The sequence below is a fragment of the Solea senegalensis genome, linkage group LG2 (assembly GCF_019176455.1).
Source record: "Solea senegalensis isolate Sse05_10M linkage group LG2, IFAPA_SoseM_1, whole genome shotgun sequence".
NCBI classification, from domain to species: domain Eukaryota; kingdom Metazoa; phylum Chordata; class Actinopteri; order Pleuronectiformes; family Soleidae; genus Solea; species Solea senegalensis.
The window spans coordinates 18,223,558-18,243,621 of record NC_058022.1 but is presented as its reverse complement, the minus strand read 5'-3'; the positions used below and the strand labels follow the sequence as shown (position 1 = coordinate 18,243,621).

At 39.5% G+C, this 20,064-nt stretch overlaps 2 protein-coding genes across 3 annotated transcripts in view; both read left to right on the top strand.

Moving 5' to 3' along the window:
• The window catches only part of itprid2 (ITPR interacting domain containing 2), a 37,358-nt gene extending 34,334 nt beyond the window's left edge, over window positions 1-3,024 (top strand). The window contains exon 22 of the mRNA XM_044018345.1: window positions 247-3,024. Coding sequence (XP_043874280.1) covers window positions 247-354 — 108 coding nt within the window. The 3' untranslated portion in view covers window positions 355-3,024. The remainder of the gene's footprint in view (window positions 1-246) is intronic.
• Window positions 3,025-5,642: 2,618 nt separating this feature from the next.
• Window positions 5,643-18,715, top strand: cwc22 (CWC22 spliceosome associated protein homolog). Of its 2 annotated transcripts, none has more exons than XM_044019234.1 (20): window positions 5,643-5,716; window positions 7,511-7,567; window positions 7,841-8,034; window positions 8,395-8,768; window positions 9,258-9,512; window positions 9,659-9,787; window positions 10,224-10,392; window positions 10,825-10,878; window positions 10,999-11,134; window positions 11,551-11,757; window positions 11,862-11,924; window positions 12,017-12,112; window positions 12,852-12,933; window positions 13,134-13,194; window positions 15,696-15,773; window positions 16,394-16,546; window positions 16,656-16,783; window positions 16,897-16,998; window positions 17,295-17,485; window positions 17,799-18,715. In XM_044019234.1, exons 2-20 carry the CDS (start codon window positions 7,513-7,515, stop codon window positions 18,509-18,511), a joined length of 3,240 nt encoding a protein of 1,079 aa, XP_043875169.1. In that variant the 5' UTR covers window positions 5,643-5,716; window positions 7,511-7,512; the 3' UTR covers window positions 18,512-18,715. The 2 variants fall into 2 exon arrangements, with proteins under 2 accessions (XP_043875169.1, XP_043875168.1); XM_044019233.1 differs by having other exon boundaries at window positions 7,832-8,034.
• Window positions 18,716-20,064: the final 1,349 nt, after the last annotated feature.

Sequence of the window (20,064 nt, the reverse complement as noted above, 5' to 3'; positions counted from 1 at the left end):
TATTCATATTGTCAAACTGCTGAACGACCACGTTTTTTGAGTCGAGTTTACTTCTGAAAATTTTTGTGGTCTCTTTTGACAATGGCTTAACTTAAATGCATAGTTATCTTTGTCTAGTGTTAAGCACTGGTTATCTGAGCTTCTTCACAGATGCAGGCTGTGTGTCAAAAACGAATAAGAAACAAGTATCTCAGGTGTACCATTACCTCACGCAAGTGCTTTATTGCCTCTGTCTATGTTTTCCAGATTCGAGAAAGCGTAGCAGAGGAGGTCCGGCGGGAGATCTTAAGTGAGTTGCTGGCTGCCGTTTCAATGCGGGAATCGCCCCTGCCCGTCAGTCAACACCCTCTATAGTCATTGTAACAGTAGAGCACTGCTATTTTGGCCTTCAGCCTGAGCAGCACCACTGTCTGTCTATAACACTGTAAAGCCGAGTAACACTGTCTGCGTGGAACACTATTTGTCTGTAACACTGTATGTCTGTAACACTGATGCTAAAATGAACACTTACATGTGATGAGCCCCCGCCCACCTCACTCGTAGCCCGCTCTGCTCTTATCGAGCATGGTCCTTGGTAAGAGGTGGAGGACGAAGCCTCAGACAGAAAACTATGGAGGACGTTTACACTGTCCAATATGTTCGACTGAGATGGTATGATGCATGCTGGGAACGCTAATCTGGGCCAGCCCGTTCATGTCTCCTCCTCCATCATTTGCTGTGAGCCATCAAAAATGTGTTCTGTTTCCCACAACTGATTTTCTTTTTCGAAACTGTTGTGAGCCTTCGTAAGCCAGGCCTAAAACTGCGACCACTGCCACTAATGCTATGACTACAACTGCTACCACTGCTATCTATACTGCTGCCATTACCACCGCTGCTAATCCCACTCCTGAATATGTCCTGCTATTTTTCCCACATAATACAGCTCAACCACAAATAAATAATAATAATAATAATAAATGACATTCATAATAATAATAACAACGATGTTGATCATCAGGGAGAAAGCGCACCGTTGGATTATTTTCTTTTAATCTGTGCACTCGTGCATTTAATAAGTGTCATTCCCTTCTGTGTGCTGAGGCTCAAACTGAGTGCTGTTATTTTTGAAAGTTACTCATTCCACGCACATTTCAGCTTCACAGGACGGGTGTTTAGATTGTTTTAAAGTGAGCAATTCATTCATTATCATTGTGCATTTGTCAACATTCCCTCATTATCATCATCACCACTACCATCTTCTCCTTCACAGCTGATTCTGTCAATATCCATGTTTTCTCTGATGTGATCACAGCACTGTTATACAGTGTACAGAAACATTTTAAACTGAGGTTGTCTTCTGGAAAAAGTCGGTACACATGAGGTTCACTCACACCCTCAGCAGGGTTAGCTAACACTAGCTCCATTGCTAACTGCTGCTACATTATTTCCCTCCTACATTTCTATCTCCAAACCTGTAAACAAGACTGTACAGGCACAGTACATCAGACAGTGTTATTGGAGGCGGTATTTCCCCCCCAACTTCCAGTCATTTTGCTAAGCTAGGCTTAACAAATCCTGATATCTATTTTTTTTATGTGTGACAGTTCCTTTAAAGGTCCAGTGTGTATGATATATGCATATTGCAACAACTCCTCCACTCACCTTTCCCTTTCCCAAGTGTGCTTCTGTTCTTAATTTACAAAAACGTGAAACGCACACACTGGTATGTTTGTGTGGTCCAGCAGATGTTGAACTATTGACACGATTGAGCAAGATGGCAGCCACTTGTACACACATATTAATAGGTAGCATTTTCTATTTCTGCCAGTAAACCCTCCCAAATGTTAGATACTGGACCTTTTGAAACTTATTGGTTGTAAACAAGCAGGTGATGAGATTAGTGTGTGAGGTCAGAGTGGAGGTCAGACTTAGAGGTCAAAAGGATGCTTAATGGCTGCAGCAGGTCTTTGCAAGTTGTCATAGTGATGGTGGCGATGATGATATAATGACCAATCAAAGAGTTGTGAGAGAGAAATATTAGCGGTGTGAGCATGTTAGCTTCACGCTGTCTGATGACAATTCTGTGCAATAATACAAACATGGTATTTTCCTAATAACAAATATTATAGTTAATAAATGATCACTAAATCACTGCTAACATTTCAGATGTGATTGTCCTCTTCCACTTAAATGCAAACTGTCTACCTGCATGTCTAATACAATAGAAACTATGGTTTTCTTTACTTTTCACATAGACTCGACTAAACTGAACAGTCAATAATCAATCACTCGCCATCAAGCATGTGTGTGCTGTATGTGTGGTCACTCAAAATGTATGTATGGACAGTTACTGACGACAGGAAAGTCTCAGTAGTTGAGGTTACACACTTGGCACACACTGTAGCTGAGTGTAATTGTCCCATCAGTCCCCCCCTTTTTTAACTCTTTTTTTAAGAAATAATGATTCTGCAAAAAAAACATTCACACAGACTCACTTTAGGTATTTTGATATTGTCTACTGAAAGCTGAACTTTATGTACATTAGTGTTCATTCATTGATCTATGGGAGCAATATGAAGAAAATCACTATCAAAGGTCCACTTACTATAATCTGGAGTGTTTATTCAGCATGTGGGTTTGGCTTAGGTGTCACCACGAGAGCTAAATGTGAACTTTCAATCATGTGAATTATTCAAATAATTAGGTATTTTTGACCTTTGATCTTCGATTCTCTTCATCGTTAATTGATTTTGTGTTTGTAGAAAACCTGTTTTGTTTTTTGCCATGTTTTTCGCCTGTGTTGGACAAACACTCACTGTGAGCTCAGAGGCTCGTCATGCTTTTCTCCTTTTCTTTGTATTTTTATACTGATCAAGGATCCTTCACACACTTTTAATTACACTTAACTGTTTGACTGTTGGTGTCTATTAATTTCTATTGATGCCTGTTATAGTGATGTGTGTTTTGTACCGATGTCAGTGGGATGCAGGGAGGGATCACTCTGTAGAGATGAGAATAATAAAGACGTATTTATTTTCAGTACACACGAGTGCTACCTCTTTTATGGTGTGCTATTTTTCTGTGGTCGTTGTCATGTTGCAAAATTAATTTTGGGACTAATCAGACATCACCTGGATGGTATTAAATGATGGATACAAAGTATTTTGCTCATCACTGTACATTTTTTTTGTTTTTCCATTTTTGTTTGTATAAAATTTAATTTAATATAACATCTTGTGCTTCTTTTTTACTGCCTCGTAACTTCTCGCTTTCCCAGTTTTTTCCACAGCAGCCATTTTGACATGTTCTAGCAGGGAAAGCAATGGTGTCACTGATAAAACTCTTCAGTTTGGTGGAACTCTATCATCACTTTCACATGTGTGCTTTTCCTCATATGAGCTGTCAAAATATCTACTATGCAAAGGGCTATGTTAAAGGTCCAGTGAGTAAGAATTGGTGGCACCTGATGGTGACACTGCAGATTGTAATAAATGGAGGACTATCACACTCATTCCTTCCTTTTCCTACAGTGGCCATCACATGCCAGACAGGAGGTGTTTCTTTGTTTGCTTGGCAAGCTTCCTCTTCCATTATGCAAAACACATGCTCTGACTGGTTTGTTCACCTAAATTACTGTAGAAACACAGCAGGGCAAAATGGTGACCTTAGTAAAGTAAGGCCCTTGTCTAAAGTACATACAAAACGTTTTTTCTAAGGCAGAAGGGTCAAATATGCACCCTCCTCCCAATTGATTACATGCAGTCCTCCACTTGCTATCGTTGTTATAGTGAAAACATGGCCTGCGACCTCATCTTCCCTCAAACATGGCGCGTAAAGTGATGGAATATAGACGGACTATAATACTAAATATATTTGCTAGTAATATTTTTTACATTTGTAGTTAAATCGTTTTCAGAAGTTCTTCGATGACTGCAGTGGTGGGGTGTATAAGGCATGGACAGGAGGGGGAGTACAGGACAGTGGTAGCTGATTTTGTGAGGCGGGCCAGTGAGAACCACCTGATTCTGAATGTGACCAAGACCAAGGAGATGGTGGTGGACTTCATGAGGAAGAGGACAGCTCCACAACCATTGAGGGTGCTGGGGGAGGACATTGAGATGGTGGAGGATTACAAATTCCTAGGTGTGATGCTGAACAACAGACTGGCCTGGACGGCTGTGTACAGGAAGGGGATGAGCAGGCTCTTCTTTCTGAGGAGGCTGTGATCCTTTGATGTATGCAGCAAGATGTTGGAGTTATTTTACCAGTCTGTTGTGGCCAGCGCACTGTTCTTTGCTATGGTGTGCTGGGGGAGCAGCATTGGAGCCGTTGAAACTAATAAACTCAACAAATTGATAAAGAAGACCGCTGCTTTCTGTCATGGTCATGGATAACCCTGATTATCCTCTCCACCACAGCCTGCAGGCCCAGGAGAGCACATTCTCCAAGAGATTCAGACAGCCCCGCTGTCACAAGGACAGATTCAGGAAGTCATTCCTGCCATCAGCCATCAGGACTTACAATAACTCTCTGTAAAGAACTGACTGCTCATTTGCACAACTTCTCATTGTCTCTTCATGAGATCCATTATGCCATGCACTCCTTTATGCCATTCTTTAATTATTGCACTATTTTTTCTCACTCTTGTATATTTTACATTTCATGTTTACATTTTATGTTTAAAATATTTTTTTGTATTGTATTGCCGCTATGTTAAAACAATGTCCCCTCAAGGATGAATAAAGTATTTCTATTCTATTCTATTATTAAATGTATTACATTCAACATTTTACATATACACATACAAATGTATTACATGTCAACGTTATTCACTTAAGGGCTGTTTCACCCCATTTTTTCCACTTGGTCAAATGAAGAGTAAACTTAAAACAATTATGATGCTGTTTGTTTAATGCACATTGTATTACAGAGTTGTATTAGATTTGACCTGTTTTTTGTATCATTATTAATTTTTTCAATCCCAACTTCCTCTGTTGCTGTGGGAATGAGACATGTCTCTCCGATCCACTGTCTGATGATCAAGTAATACAAAAAAACAACAACTGTATATTTCAAAGTGACCCTTTAGTTTTATATTTATTTGTATAATAGATTAATTTTGCATCATAAATATGTTTTCACTGTGAAGTATCATAACATATCCAAATTAGCACTTTTACTTTGAAATTCTGTGAAATCATGGCTGAATACTGTATTATATTTGTAAGCTTATATTGCCCACCTACTACTGAACAGTTTTCCCCTACTTTTCTTCTCCTCTTCACAGCCCCCTCTTGACCAGACTCGATGCTAGTTTGCCCACAGGCCCATGACGTTTATGGGGGTTGCCAGATAATTTTTTTTTTTTTTTTATTTTAACTCAAGATTTATGTGTATATATGTTTTAAATAATGCATAAACTGAAAAATAAATTACTTTATTAACACACATCTCTTGGAAATGCCTTGTTTACCTTACTAAATAATATTAAGTGATGTAGAAAAGCCATCGAATACTCACCTTCTCTCGTTATTTATAGTCTATAAAAGTGGGTCCCCTACGCCTATGGTTTCACAATGGTGTAGTGATTATACTGACCACAAGAGGACGACGCAACCAAAAGAAACAGCCGCCATTTAAACATAGAGACATGACCCGGAAGCAGTGTAGGAAGTTTTCCGCCACGAAAACGACACCGATTTATCGAAGGCTCGAACATTTGGGGAGCAGAACGGTAAGATAATGTTATTAAAACTTTGAACAAAATATTGGCCAAAAAAGAGTTACTCGAAACAAACGCCGTCTGTTTTCTTTCACTCCTCTAATCGAAATAGGTGTCAGGTTAGTTAGTGGAGTAAATGTAGCAATAGCATCACAGCTAACGTTAGATCCAAACACACATGGCGATAAAACGTAGGTTTGGATGAACAATTTTACTGCTATAGATTATTTTTTTAATAATAACCCAATAAAATGAAAATCGTCATTTTAACTCCACATTGAACTTCACATTAAAGTTACAAATACCACCTGAGGCACATTTACATAATGTGTGTGTGTATATGTATATATATATATACACTTATCCATTAACTCACCGAATTAATGGATCTATTTAATGGATCCATTAATTAGTAGTCTATCATCAAAATTAATGAATTTTTTTAAAAACAGTGAATCATAACAGAAGTTATAATAGAAATGTAATTAATTTATCATTTATTCATAAACTGTATAGATATCCACATCTAATATGTAAAATTGTTGTCTGGGAAACTAATGCTTTGATGACTAATGGACCAACTACTTATTCATGAAAACAGTAAACATAGTTGTGACTGAAACACGGCGCTTGCACAGGTCTTGAAAAACTTAGTATGGAAAGTATGGAATTTTGAAACGCCGTTTTTTGTGTGAAAGTCTTGAAAAGTTTTTGGGAATTTTATTTTACATTTGTTGAAGGGCAATATATGAAGAAAAGCAAATACAAATCTAATATGATTTCACAAGCTGGTCACATACATGTGCTGGAGTGATCCATCAAAACTCCAGTTGTCTCATCAGTTGTGAACTGGCTACTGAATCTAGGAAGTAAACATCTCATTTGTTTTGAGTTAAAATCATGAGATTAAGGAAAGTTATGTTAAGGAAGGGAAGAAAGGTGTGAGTTGTGAATAGATTGTTAATCTCCATCCATCAGTTATTCATTCATGCATTTATAGTTCTGAACATGCTCTTGGTTTGTGTGAAATTTTTGCACTTTACTTCATATACTTCATATGTTTTAAAATGTTTTTGTCAGTAAAACAGAATTTACTGTGAATTCTGCATGCTTTCATTCTTTCATGCCTTTATTAAAATGAAATATTCAACTAAACACAACAGGTACAATCTTAACAAGAAAGTAGACATGTAAGTAATAAAAAATGCCTTAAGTCATGTCTTTTTTTTATTTTTCAAATTGCAGGAGACGCAATGTTTGTTCAAGCCAAAATGTGTGTCAAAATATGATTTTAGATGAATTATTATTACACATCTTATTCTACAGACTGAAGAGAACATATTTGTTTCTCACAGAGCTGCACAAATATCACACATTAATCCTTTTAAATATGTTTTTTTAATGAAAATGAGAGTGGTGTAAAAATTACCATTCCCTAGGATCGTATTTCCTGTCAAACAATCGCAATTAAATATTTATTCAAAATTGTTCAGCCCTACTAGTATATGAGGTTGAAGGGCAGACATCAGTGTGATTGAGTTGGTCAAAAAAACAAATTATCTGACAACGTCACAAAGCACACTGTGTGTTTTTCTTCAAAATGAGTACTCATGGTGATATTTATCTTTAATTATTTGTAATATTAGCAACAATGTCCTAAATCAGTCAACCATTTTGAATTGTTGAAATTAGCCGAAAAATGTAGGAGTTGAAAAACGGTGAAAGACAAAGGTACATCTTTGATTTGCACAGAAACAGATCTGCACAGAACACATAGTAATCAAGCTAATATGGATGTGTTTAAAGGTATGGACTCTCCAGACAGAATTGAAAGTCCCAGTTCTGTGACCAAAGAACAAAATGGTGAGTAAAACCCACTGTCACTACTTAATGTTTGTACAAACGCACCTCTGCATGATACCTTCCAAGTTCCATTTGAGTCATCAGGCCTAATGAGCAGCTATCATCAAGGAGAAGGAGTGATGGAAGACAGAGACCTTCATACACATTTTCTCTTTGTAATCGTCTCACTCAAACCACTGTTGTTCCCAAGGTTCCCCCCTCACAATGTTGTAGTAAAAGTAAAAGTACAAGTTCCTGTGATTCTAATATTCATCTTTATGTCAGTGGCTTCAGAAGAGAGACCATCAGTGACTGACTCGACTGAGAGAAGCCCCCAAGATAGGCCACAGGCCAGTCCTGCGGCCCGCAGCTCCTCCAGGAGCTCAGCCTCGAGCAGCTCAGACAGCACCAGCGGCAGTAGTAGTGATGAAGATGATGAACACAACGGAGCACTGAGGAAGATTAGAAGCAGCGTGGCCCAGATCAAAGTAAGTTAGCGCTAATAAGGATGTTATTGGCATTTTTATCTTTTTAATTAAGATGAAGGTTGTCATGTAAAAATATGGGGTTTGCGGTGAGGTTCATGGTTTAAAAATATAAAGGAGAAACCTGAATGCTTACATTTGTGAAAGTGATAAAAATCATACAATATCAGTGGCAATGATCCTGCTTTAACAGAATTTGTTGGATGGATAAGTTTTGCTATATTTTCAGCTATATTATGAGAAGGAAAGAAAAATGTGGTTTAATTTTTGATTTTAGCTCATATGTCTTGATGCATTCTGCTTTTATTGGCCCAGCTGATTTTAATGTTTGTAATGTAAAGATTTTAATGTCTCTTTTTTCAGAGATCCGGGTCCAAAGAGCAAGACAGATCCAAGTCAATAGAGCGAGACAGATCTAGATCCAAATCCAGGTCAAAAGATAGATCGAAGTCCACATCCAGAGAACAAGACAGATCCAGGTCTAGGTCCAAAGAACGAGGCAGATCTGGTTCCAAAGAACGAGACAGGTCCAGGTCCGGGGGAAGAGACAGGTCCAGGGGAAGAGACAGGTCCAGGTCCGGAGGAAGAGATGGAGACAGATCCAGGTCCAGAGGAAGAGACAGATCCAGGTCCAGGTCCAGAGGAAGAGACAGATCCAGGTCCAGAGGAAGAGACAGAGACAGATCCAGATCTAGAGAGCGGGACAGGGAGCGCTATGACAGAGGACGCTATGCAAGGTAAATGGAAACAATTGAAAAAAAGTTCATAGTGCTGCTGTGTTTGATAAATGGGGAGAGATGGCAGGAGGACATCAATCCATGTACTTTTTATTACTTTACTTTACTTTACTGCCCTTTTGACGAGTTTAAGTCTCTGAAAACTGCATCAGTTCTGGGCCAGTTTTTTGCTCCCACTCCTGCAATTTTTAATAAATTACCAGCGACATCAAAAGCCGAAATTCAGCCACATTTCCAGAGGGCAAACGTGTGATAACCCAATCCAGGTGGACATGATCAAAACAACTATTACATGAACACTGATCTCAATAACGCAATAAGACAAACCGCCTCTCAATCAGAATGAATTTTCTTTCCTAGTGGGATGTATTCAGATTGTTTACATGAGGCATTCATATTCTGATCAGACTTTTATTCCCATTATTATGTCCATGTAAACATTGCTAACATCTTATGTGGTCTATTCTCACTTTCCTCTGATCTGCACAGAGATCGCTATGATGATCACCGTGATGACAGGAATGGGCGTTTTAACAGACGGCCCTATCGGGATGCAGAGTCAGATCACAGGAGGCGTGGACGCTCACCTCCCTCTTCGACAGACAAGGAGCCGGTGGCAGCAGAAGAGCCTCCAGTCAAGAAAAAGAAAGAGGAAATTGACCCCATCTTGACAAGAACTGGTGGAGCCTACATTCCACCCGCCAAGCTACGTTTGATGCAGCAGCAAATCACAGACAAGAACAGGTGAGTGAGAGTTTATCAGATTTAGTGACTTAACTCCGCTTAGCTCAGATCAAATCTGTTCTCAATGTAGATCTGAGTCTTCACAATATCTCAACTTCTTTCATAGCCTTGTAACCTTTTCCATGGTTGTTGTTGCTCCTGTGTAGTTTGGCCTATCAGAGGATGAGCTGGGAGGCTCTGAAGAAATCAATCAATGGTTTGATCAACAAAGTCAATGTGTCCAACATTGTCATGATCATCCAGGAGTTGCTGCAGGAGAACGTTGTCAGGGGAAGGTAACTATCAAAACAGTATTCTAATATTAAAAAATCTAAATATCAACTGAATTATTCTTAAGTAACAGATAGCTTGGCTTTGTTGTCTTTTTCAAACATTTCAAACTAGTTGGGTTCATTGTGTTGAATTGGTTTTCTTGTGCCCCACAAAAGAGAAAAGGACGACATTTTCATCCAAAAACTGTTTGCATCCATACAAGCATTTCAGCTTCATAATCAGAAGTAATATGTAACACAATATATAACACTAAAAAAAAGTTAATTCAAGTAGCACAAAGCACATTCTCTCCTCTGCAGTTGTTTCAGAAAGTATTACTAATGAGAGCATGTCTGGTGCAGAATGTGGGTGTTTTTAAAAGGAAGCAGATTTATGGATGTTGTCACTTTTAGGAGGTCATGTGTTGTCTATGTAACCGTCTTCTTATGTGTCTGTTAGGGGTTTGCTATCTCGCTCGGTGCTACAGGCTCAGGCTGCATCTCCGATCTTCACTCATGTCTATGCTGCCCTCGTTGCCATTATCAACTCCAAGTTCCCTCAGATTGGAGAGCTAATCTTGAAGCGCCTCATCCTGACCTTCAGGAGGAGCTACCGCCGCAACCTCAAGGTACTTGTCTAACTGTTGAGGAATAAATTGTGCTGACAGGTGCTGATCGAAATAGTTGAAAACGGTTCATTTGTGGATCATAGAATATACAGAAAGTTCCTGACAGCATAATGGATGGTTTTTCAGACTTAAAGAATATGAGCTTTATTTTATGTCTGTGTAAAAGGATAAAACATATCTTTTCTGACTTCGTCACACAACTGGAAAAATTGTTACTAACCACTTTGCCAAATTCAAATGGTTTATGGGTAAATAACCACATTTATGGACAAGTAGATTTGAGCTTAGCCTTCTGACAATACAGGAAGCACTGGATAAGACTACAAGTTGTACCTGTTTTTCCATTTCCTGATATATTACGTTGGGAGATTTATGGAACAGCAGGGTTATTGTCCCTGATGTATTAACACCAGTCTGTCTTTTGTTTTCCAGCAACAGTGCCTGACCGCCTCAAAATTTGTTGCTCACCTCATCAATCAGAACGTGGTATGTTGTGCCATTTAACTTTAATACCAATGAAGTGTTTGAATGTTGATACTTTGCTCTAATGGTCTCCCTCTCTCTCTTCTCCCCTCTTTTGTTTGCTGCTGTGTCTCTCATCCTTAGGCTCATGAGGTTTTGTGTCTGGAGATGCTCACTCTGCTGCTGGAGCGACCAACTGATGACAGCGTGGAGGTTGCCATCTCTTTCCTGAAAGAGTGTGGACTCAAATTGACCGAGGTCTCCCCCAGAGGAATCAATGGTAAACTCCATTAACTTCTACCATTTATTTTGCTTTGTCCTTAACTTTCTCTCTCTGGTTATTCATTTTATGTCCGACAGATCAAGCTACTTTAAAACGTCATAATGAGCTGAGTGTTAACTTTTTAGCAATAGGTTGAGTGTGTTTGAGACATTACTGCACAGAATTCATCACCTTGTATTTTCTACAAAAACCTTGGAATTTCATAGTTTTCTATGAATTAGGGGAGAGCTCTCAGACTTAAAATCCAGTGTTGTGTTTGGAGTCAGGCCAGACCCGCTCTAGTTTGGATTGTGAGGCGAGATGTGGCCTCCAGAAATAAATAGTGTCGCCAACCCTTTTCTAGTTTCTCAGTATCTGAATAGTTAAATATCAGTTGATCAGAGAAATATCTAATTTAGTGTTTTTCTTTTCAGCTATATTTGAGCGTCTCAGGAATGTTCTCCATGAGTCGACCATCGATAAGAGAGTCCAGTACATGATTGAGGTGATGTTTGCTATCAGAAAAGACGGTTTCAAAGATCATCCAGTGATTCCTGATGGCTTGGACCTGGTGGACGAGGACGACCAGTTCACCCACATGCTTCCACTGGAGGACGAGTACCTTGCTGAGGAACAACTTAGTAAGATCTGGAGGGGTGGGGTGGGGGTCGACCTTTTGTCATCACTGTCTTTGCAGTGGTAAGTGTGTGCAGTTTATCTCAAATGAATGTCTGTGTTTATTCAGATGTGTTTAAGTTGGATCCAGACTTCCAGGACAATGAAGAGAAATACAAAACCATTAAAAAAGGTTAGAATCTTAATTTAAATATCACACTGTGTTCAGTTCAGCCGTCACCTCCTTCACAGTCTAACTAACCACCTGCCACCTCTTCCTCATAGATATCCTGGATGAGGGCAGCAGCGATTCTGGGGAGGATGGAGATGGTAGCGATGAAGATGAGGACGAAAACGATGAGAATGAGGCGGTGGACGAAGGTGAGAAAAAGGATCACTGATTTCAATTTTTATTTATTTATTACCAAGTATTACTCTGCTTTTCAGAAAACATGGAGCACTTTCAATGCATCTTTTTATACTTGGGCGAAAGTAGTTTGTCAAACCAGGCTTTGTCGCCTCTGAAATAAACTCTGAACCTCCATCCTCCAGATGAATCTGAATCAAGATTAATCAATTATTGAAGTACAGTTTACACACATACATGGCAAGTTCTGTTCTTTTGTTGTCACACAGGGCTTGATGCTGTCTTTTTTCCCTTTTTTCCCTGTAAACGCGTTAACGGGCAGAGCTGCCAACGGATTGAAAGAATGGCTTTCGAGTGTGTGACTAAATATACTTAACTAGTCGCACACATCTATTTTTAATTGCATGTGCGGATAAAACACTCGCACTGTCGAGCCCTGCTCACATCTATCAAGCAGCAAAGTTGCTGTGGGGGAAATGTGGTGCTAATAATCAATTAGTCTTGTAGGATCTCAACAGCAGTGACCCTCAAGCTCCTCAGATAAAACACCTCTGGCTTCTTCCATACATTGTTTTTTAAGCAGTGCCTGTTTTTAACCACCCTTAATGATGTTATAGTTAAGTCACTGGTTATTATAAACAAAAAGTGTAAATCACTGGTGATGATACAAATGTTTTTTTAACATGGTCCATCAGCCAAACTAAAGCATGGTCCGTCATTATTTATGTCTTCTTCTGTCTGTGTTTCCCTCAGAGGAGAAGGTCACCATCTTTGACAAAACAGAAGTCAACCTGGTTGCTTTCAGAAGAACCATCTACCTTGCTATACAGTCCAGGTATTTACACACAGCAATTCTTTTAAAATGCACCCTTGGTGAGCAGTGACTCCGTTGTCTCACAGGATGTTGTCAGTTATTTACAGCTCCTGCTATATTGGACTTGGGCTAGTATTTAAAAGTGTGTGTGTGTGTGTATGGCCTACTTGAATAGTTTAATTGAAGAAGAGTTCACAGTGACTGTGTGTCTGTTCTTGTAGTTTGGACTTTGAGGAGTGTGCCCACAAGCTGATTAAGATGGACTTTCCTGATAGCCAAACGGTGAGAATAAGCACACACACAAAAACACACACTTGGCTGACATAAAAGGCTGCTTCAGCGATACAACACACATTAATCATGGCAAATGTGAATTTATTTCCCCCTCAGAGGACTGAGTTTGTTTACATTCGCATTCTTGACTGATGGTAAATCCAAAGGCTCAGTCTTTCATGACTTCCATATTATGAAAACATTATGCTAATGGAATGGTGTTGTTCATTAATCTAGAAAAATAGGGCAATGGTCATTTAAGATGAAGTCATCAATACTAGAATTTCTGCAAATGGATATGAAAAATTTCAGATAGTGTATCAAACCATTTTATTCTTTATATTTTCTTTGCATTGATATTTATTAATATAAACATTTTAATCTTCAAAAAATACATATCTATTCTTCACACTTCCATAGATGATTATTGTAACACAATAAACATTAAATTATCTGTTTAATTTTGTATTTTTTTCCATTTCCCAATGTTATTCAAGCTTATTGCTGTCCAGGAGGTGGCACTGTTACTCCAGATGTTTCTGTGTCTATGCATTTGTGTGGTCTTAAAGTCAAGTTGTGTAACGGTAACAATTTTTTTTCCAGGCTCTGACAGTTGCAGGTCAGCTGTGTGTGTGTGTGTGTGTGTGTGTGTGTGGTTTGGTGGGGTGGGGGCAAACACTATGTGACAGAAATGCTTTTTGCATCTTTATGAGGACCTCTAGTTTATGTGTTTGCATTTCTCCTCGTGAATACACCCAGCGTATTGTTTCAGGCTAATGTCTGATGAAAAGAAAATTGTCACCGTCAGATGTGATCAGTTTAAACAGGAGTGGGTTATGACAGGATCTGGTACACATTAGTTAAAACCTCTCACATCCTCAGAGATAACAGTCATCATATATTTAAGTGTGGCCTTTTTATATCTGTGCTTCTGGTTTTATATCTGTGTGGTGGTTTTGTGTCTTGTGTCTTTCGATGTCTATGGTTTTTAAACTAAAAACTAGAAAGCATCAGTTTCTACATAGAGAGACTCCTGGCTTTGTGCCTGGTTAGTCTCTTTAGATATGTCGTCGTTATTATAATTTTATCCCCACTTCTACGTTTACTGATGAACAAAAGATGAACAAAGAAAATATGCAGGCATTTTTCTCGTTTTTGTTGTGTGATTATTATACATGGAGAAGAGGAAGTGCGCCTTCAAATCACAAACCTGATAAGGAAAAAGCAAATCATGTATATGTCCAGTTGTAATCAACCTGGCTTAGGCACTCTGTTTGTTTCCCATTTCCTACTCTCTTCATAGAAAAAGACAAACAGCAAGTGAATCATTGTGAAGTCTAGGCTGGTACATTTTTTTAACTGATGAGGAGTTTACGCTTTGCCAGCTCAAATAATGAAAGTTGTAAACTTCATAGATGGTAGGAAGACACAGAATGTCTTGACACGATGCCAACTCGCCGTCAGTTAAATTTGTTTTTGTCTGTGACCCAATAGGTTAACTGGAAAATGGCTAATACTAGTAATACTAGTTGTCCAATTAAATGGTGTGGTCTGTTCTTAGCTGTGCAGGGAGACATAGTGTTTGTCACAGCTGATAGTTGCCGCTGTAGTTGCCTATTAGTTTGATAACTTCCATTTTCTGATCTCCCAACCTTTTTCCATATTTCATTGTATTTAAATTAAGAAACCACAAATTAATTAAACAACAACTTAGATTGTTCTCGTTGGACATGTTACACTTCTCATGACTGTGTGGGCCAAATAACTGATGTAAGCCTTGTCCCCCAGAACCTTCATGTGACTGCACTGTAAACATAGACATCAGTCCAAACACATGTAGCCTTTGGTGACACCTGTCCTCCACTTATCACTCTGTACCTGAACTTAAACTCTCTGTGAACTGCTGATGTATGAAAACAATCGCAACATGGAGACTCTCCGTGTGTGTTTGTGTGTGAGAGAGGTCAGAGCTAATGACCTTCTCAGCCAGTGTTTCATCCGCATCAGGAATGAATCACTCAACACAACAGCTGGAATGTGCTCAAACACACATAAACACACTTTGAGGATGTTTATCCTTAGATATATTTTTCTTAGAACCTCGGTCTCAAACATACTGAACTGACTGAGGTGTTTGAAGTAAAAACATGCTTTCTTTGAATCACACAAAATTCATAACTGACCAGCCTCTTCTATTATAGTATAGGAGTTGAGATAAAGACCTTTACAATTGGAAACGTTTGAGACCAAACAAAAAAGGCAAAATACAAATAACACATTTAAAAGAGTGACATCAAATCAGACGGCATCAGGATTAAAAGCAGAAAGATTGATTGAATGTGGTTAAGAACTAATGTTTATCATGGACGATGTATAGGCAGAGGAGTGGGACATGTGACTGATATGATATGAATGGTGGATGTGTCGTCACATATTCATTAAGCTTTGATGTATAAATGTCTGTGATCCCCTGTATTACCGACACATGTGTTTTTTGGTTGTGTGAGCAGAAGGAGCTGTGTAACATGATCCTGGACTGCTGCGCTCAACAGAGGACCTATGAGAAGTTCTTTGGTCTACTGGCCGGGGTGAGAGTCACACACACACACGCTGTCTTTAAAAACCTAGTGAGTTAAGGGGCTTACTGTAAGGGATTGGTTTGCCCAAATGATTTAGAAAACATGGTAACACTCTAATTTAAAAGACAAATCATAAACATAACTATATACCGTTTTGTCCACTGAGAGAGTGAAATGAGGGGAGTGAGTGAAATGGTAAAAAAGCCTGCTGTTAACTGTCACTGTCAATAATATTTCCTTATTGAAACAGAGTTTGCCGGAGTCGATACAGTTTATCACAATATTATTCTATCAGCGCTTTCTTAAACCCTTGGGGGCAACGCTATTTTTCTGTGTCTGTATGCACTCCATAAATCTGATCAAATGGTTTTATTTATTTACTTACTTACTTATTTAGTTAGTTATTTATTTGAACTATTCCACTAAGTCTTTCTGCCAAAATATAGTGTTAAATCTTTGTGGGGACATTTTGTCTCGGCCCCACAACTTTAAAAGAGTTTTTCAGGGTTAAGACCTGGTTTTAGGTTTAGAATTGGGTTTAGGTTACAGTAAGGGGTTAGGGAATGCATTACTTCTATGAGGTGTTCTCACTAGGATATAAAAACAAGTTTTTGTGTGTGTGCATGCAGAGGTTCTGTCTGCTGAAGAAGGAGTACATGGAGAGTTTTGAGGGGATTTTCATGGAGCAGTACGACACAATTCACCGACTAGAGACCAACAAACTGAGGAACGTGGCCCGACTGTTTGCTCACCTGCTCTACACAGACTCTGTTCCCTGGAGTGTAAGGACAGACACACTCTCAATCTACTCCCAACAGTGTTAACAATCATGTCCTCTCATAGTCACCTTATCTCTACCTTTGTCTGCTGTGTCCTGTGACTCTCCGCCAGGTGTTGGAGTGTATCAGGATGAGCGAGGAAACCACAACATCGTCCAGCAGAATCTTTGTGAAGATCCTTTTCCAGGAGCTTTGTGCCTACATGGGCCTCCCCAGACTCAACCAGAGGCTCAAAGACCAGTATGAACAGACACACAGATGACATGATGATGATTGAACTGAAGAATAAAATGCAACATACAAACAACGCAAGCTTAAATTAAACTGTAACTCCTTTGTGTGTGTGTGTTCAGGACACTGCAGCCGTTCTTTGAAGGTCTATTCCCTCGTGATAATCCCAGAAACACACGCTTTGCCATCAACTTCTTCACCTCCATCGGACTGGGAGGGCTGACGTAAGTGACACTTACAAATGGTCATAAGGTAGTGGACAAACAAAAGAGCATAATGACTGTTTGGCTAGTGTAATTTTTCCCTCATTTAGCCACCAAATAATTAGTGTAAGGTTCATACCTGAAAATTATAGTGGCTACTTTAACATTCGGAACCCAGTAGTATAGATAAACAAACCAGCTATCAGTCTTAAGAAGCACGTTATTTCATTTAAATAAAAATGAATTGGATGGTTGCCTCTGTTTTGTCTCACAGTGTGAATGTAAACATAGTCCACACAATTTTCTCACTCTCATAGTGACGAGCTGAGGGAACATTTGAAGAACGCTCCAAAGATGATCATGACACAGAACCAGGAAGTTGAATCCTCTGACTCCTCGTCGTCGTCATCTTCTTCATCCTCCTCCTCATCTGATTCCTCGTCCTCGGACTCCTCCAGTGAGTCAGACTCTTCGGACTCTGACTCTTCCTCCAGCAGCAGCAGCTCAGGTACGTCCATATTTCCATTTGATATTTGTCTTGGGGAAATAAAGGCCCTGACGTGAGTAGACCAGGCGAAAAATAGAGTAGCATGTAGAGAAATGTAGACCAGACCAAATGTCCAGGTCCTTTTATAGAACATTGTTGTAAAGTAGAATTGTTTTGACAGTCGACTGTGCTGCAGTAGGCTATTTAATATTTTCATATGGAGTTAAATAGTTAAATAAAGTGTTAAATAAAAACAAAATCTGTTTAAATATAAATGGGCAGAATAGTGAGAGGGTGAAGGTAAAGATAAGTAATTGTCCCTTTTGTTCTCCAGACTCGGATGCCAAACACAGGAAGAAGAAGAAGAGAAAAGGAGAAGAGAAAAGAAGTGCGGAGATGAAGAAGACCAAGAAGAAGAAGCAGGAGAAGGACAAGAAGAAAAAGGGCAAGGCCAATGACAAGAAGCAAAGCAAACACAAGAACAACAAAGACGAGGAAGATGACGGTGAGAAGCGGGCGAGGAAGCACGGGAAGAGCCGGGCACATGAGGAGCGTGAGCATGCACATGAGGCACAGGAGCGAGGACGTGCACATGAGACACAGGAGCGTGCACGTGAGGCCGATGACCACGAGCGTGCACGTGTGCCGCGTGAGCGCGCACGTGAGGCCGATGACCACGAGCGTGCACGTGTGCCGCGTGAGCGTGCACATGAGGCCGATGACCACGAACGTGCACGTGTGCCACGTGAGCGTGCACGTGAGGCCGATGACCACGAGCGCTCACGTGAGGCAACCCACCGGAGTAGACGAGACAAAAGAGCCGACGACGACGAGGAGCCGCCAAGAGAGGTCGAGAGGAGACAAAAAATGGACGTTCAAAGCAGGCAAAGAGATGGAGAGAGGGAGAAAGAGCTAGACAGAGGGAGGGACAGAGAGCGAGAACGAGCAAGGGAAAGAGAATATGATGAGAAGAAAGATGGGGACAGAGAGAGGAATAAAGAGAACACCGACAGGAACAGGGAAAGACACGAGAGGAGGAGGAGATAAAACTCATCTCTCCATCTTGAAGAAGCAGTGATGGACTGATGACTGACGAAAAGTCAATCTTTTCCTTCTGTCCCACCCTCCCTCACCCCATCCTGTCGCTCTGCTGTTTGGGACCCATTCATTTCTTTCCTTCTTTCTGTCTATATTTTGTATTCTTAATTGTTTTGTTGATGAAATGAGAAAAAAAAAATTAAAGTTGATTTAGATGTTTTTTAATTTGTGTTTTGACTGTTTCCAGCTCTTCATCATTCATCTAATTAACAAAAGGATTAGTGATAAAATGAGAAGATCGATACACTTGATATGAAATTTGGAGCCAGCAGACGCTTTGCTTAGTTCATCTTAAAGTTGGGAAAGAGGAAAGGGCTAAGATTTATAATTAGCAAGATATGTACAAGAAGCATATTGAAAGACGTTAATCTCATTTTAAAGGGATTTATGTGCCTTTTGTGTTTGTTGGTTGGTTGCTGTGAATTCATGAGGTTTTCGCACTCAGCCAAGAAACAGATTATAGATTAATTGTGTAATTACCCCTGAATCAAGGCTTTCGCTAAGATAACTACTGTCAATAGATTTAGGTTCATATTAACTATCTGGATGTATTCTTGATATTTAACATTGCATTATAGTTCCAGCAAATCCCCAGTGTGGATGTTAGTCCCCACAAAGTCTTATTTACCAAGAAGACACTGATTCATATCTGGTTAGGCCGTCATCGATCATTGGAGGCAATAAGGTCAACATCTCTTCTTCTACACAATACCCACTTCAGTTTGTTAGTTGCAGAGATTATGCAGATCTTGGTCTAATCTCAGTTCAGTCCAGAGCTTTATTGTCCCTTAAGGGGAAATTCGTCTTACAGTTAGTGGTATAAAAAAAAGCAATCAAATTAAAGAAATCAATTAAAGAAACACATTTAACCTAATAAACAAAGATACAGCACAGAAAAAAGTAAAAACACTGCCGTCAAGAATAGTGCAAAAATAATAATATTGCATCTGGTTTTGATTCTGGAGAGACTATCTGTGTCCAGAGGAAAATAGAATGAATTATTCCACATGTGCATAATCGCAACAAGACAGAATCAACCAAGCTTTCTGCAGAACTTGTCTATCTTATATTTATGAAAGTGATAGCTGCTTTACAACAATTATTATTTTACTGCCGTCCTTTTTTTTTTGTCCTATTTTGCAGATTTTAGTTGTGTTAAGGTTATGCGACAGGTTTCTGTCATTCACTGCCCCCAAGTATGTATTGGACCCAACCATCTCTGCCCTTGATTATGACTGGAAGAGGTGGCTGTGGATATTTTCTTAAAAACATCAAGTCCAATCACCTATGGTCCCATGGTCCCACACTGGTACAGCTCCCAGTGTGACTACATTACACTGACTACAGCAAACATGCAGTTCAAACCAGAACACTGTTCTGACACAGACTGTCGCTTTCTCGATAAATGGCTGCGTCTTTTGAGGTCCACTGCTGCAGCATTTCGCTGTCAATGTCAGGCTAACACGACGTCTTCGACCCTATGTGTGTGCAGTGTAAGTATC

Excerpts from the sequence above, each read along its gene's own strand:
- cwc22 (XM_044019233.1), top strand. The coding sequence starts at position 7,513 with ATGGACTCTCCAGACAGAATTGAAAGTCCCAGTTCTGTGACCAAAGAA. Across the intron at positions 8,035-8,394 it reads GCAGCGTGGCCCAGATCAAA|AGATCCGGGTCCAAAGAGCA; the intron begins GTAAGTTAGCGC and ends CTCTTTTTTCAG. Across the intron at positions 13,195-15,695 it reads ACTTTCCTGATAGCCAAACG|AAGGAGCTGTGTAACATGAT; the intron begins GTGAGAATAAGC and ends TTGTGTGAGCAG.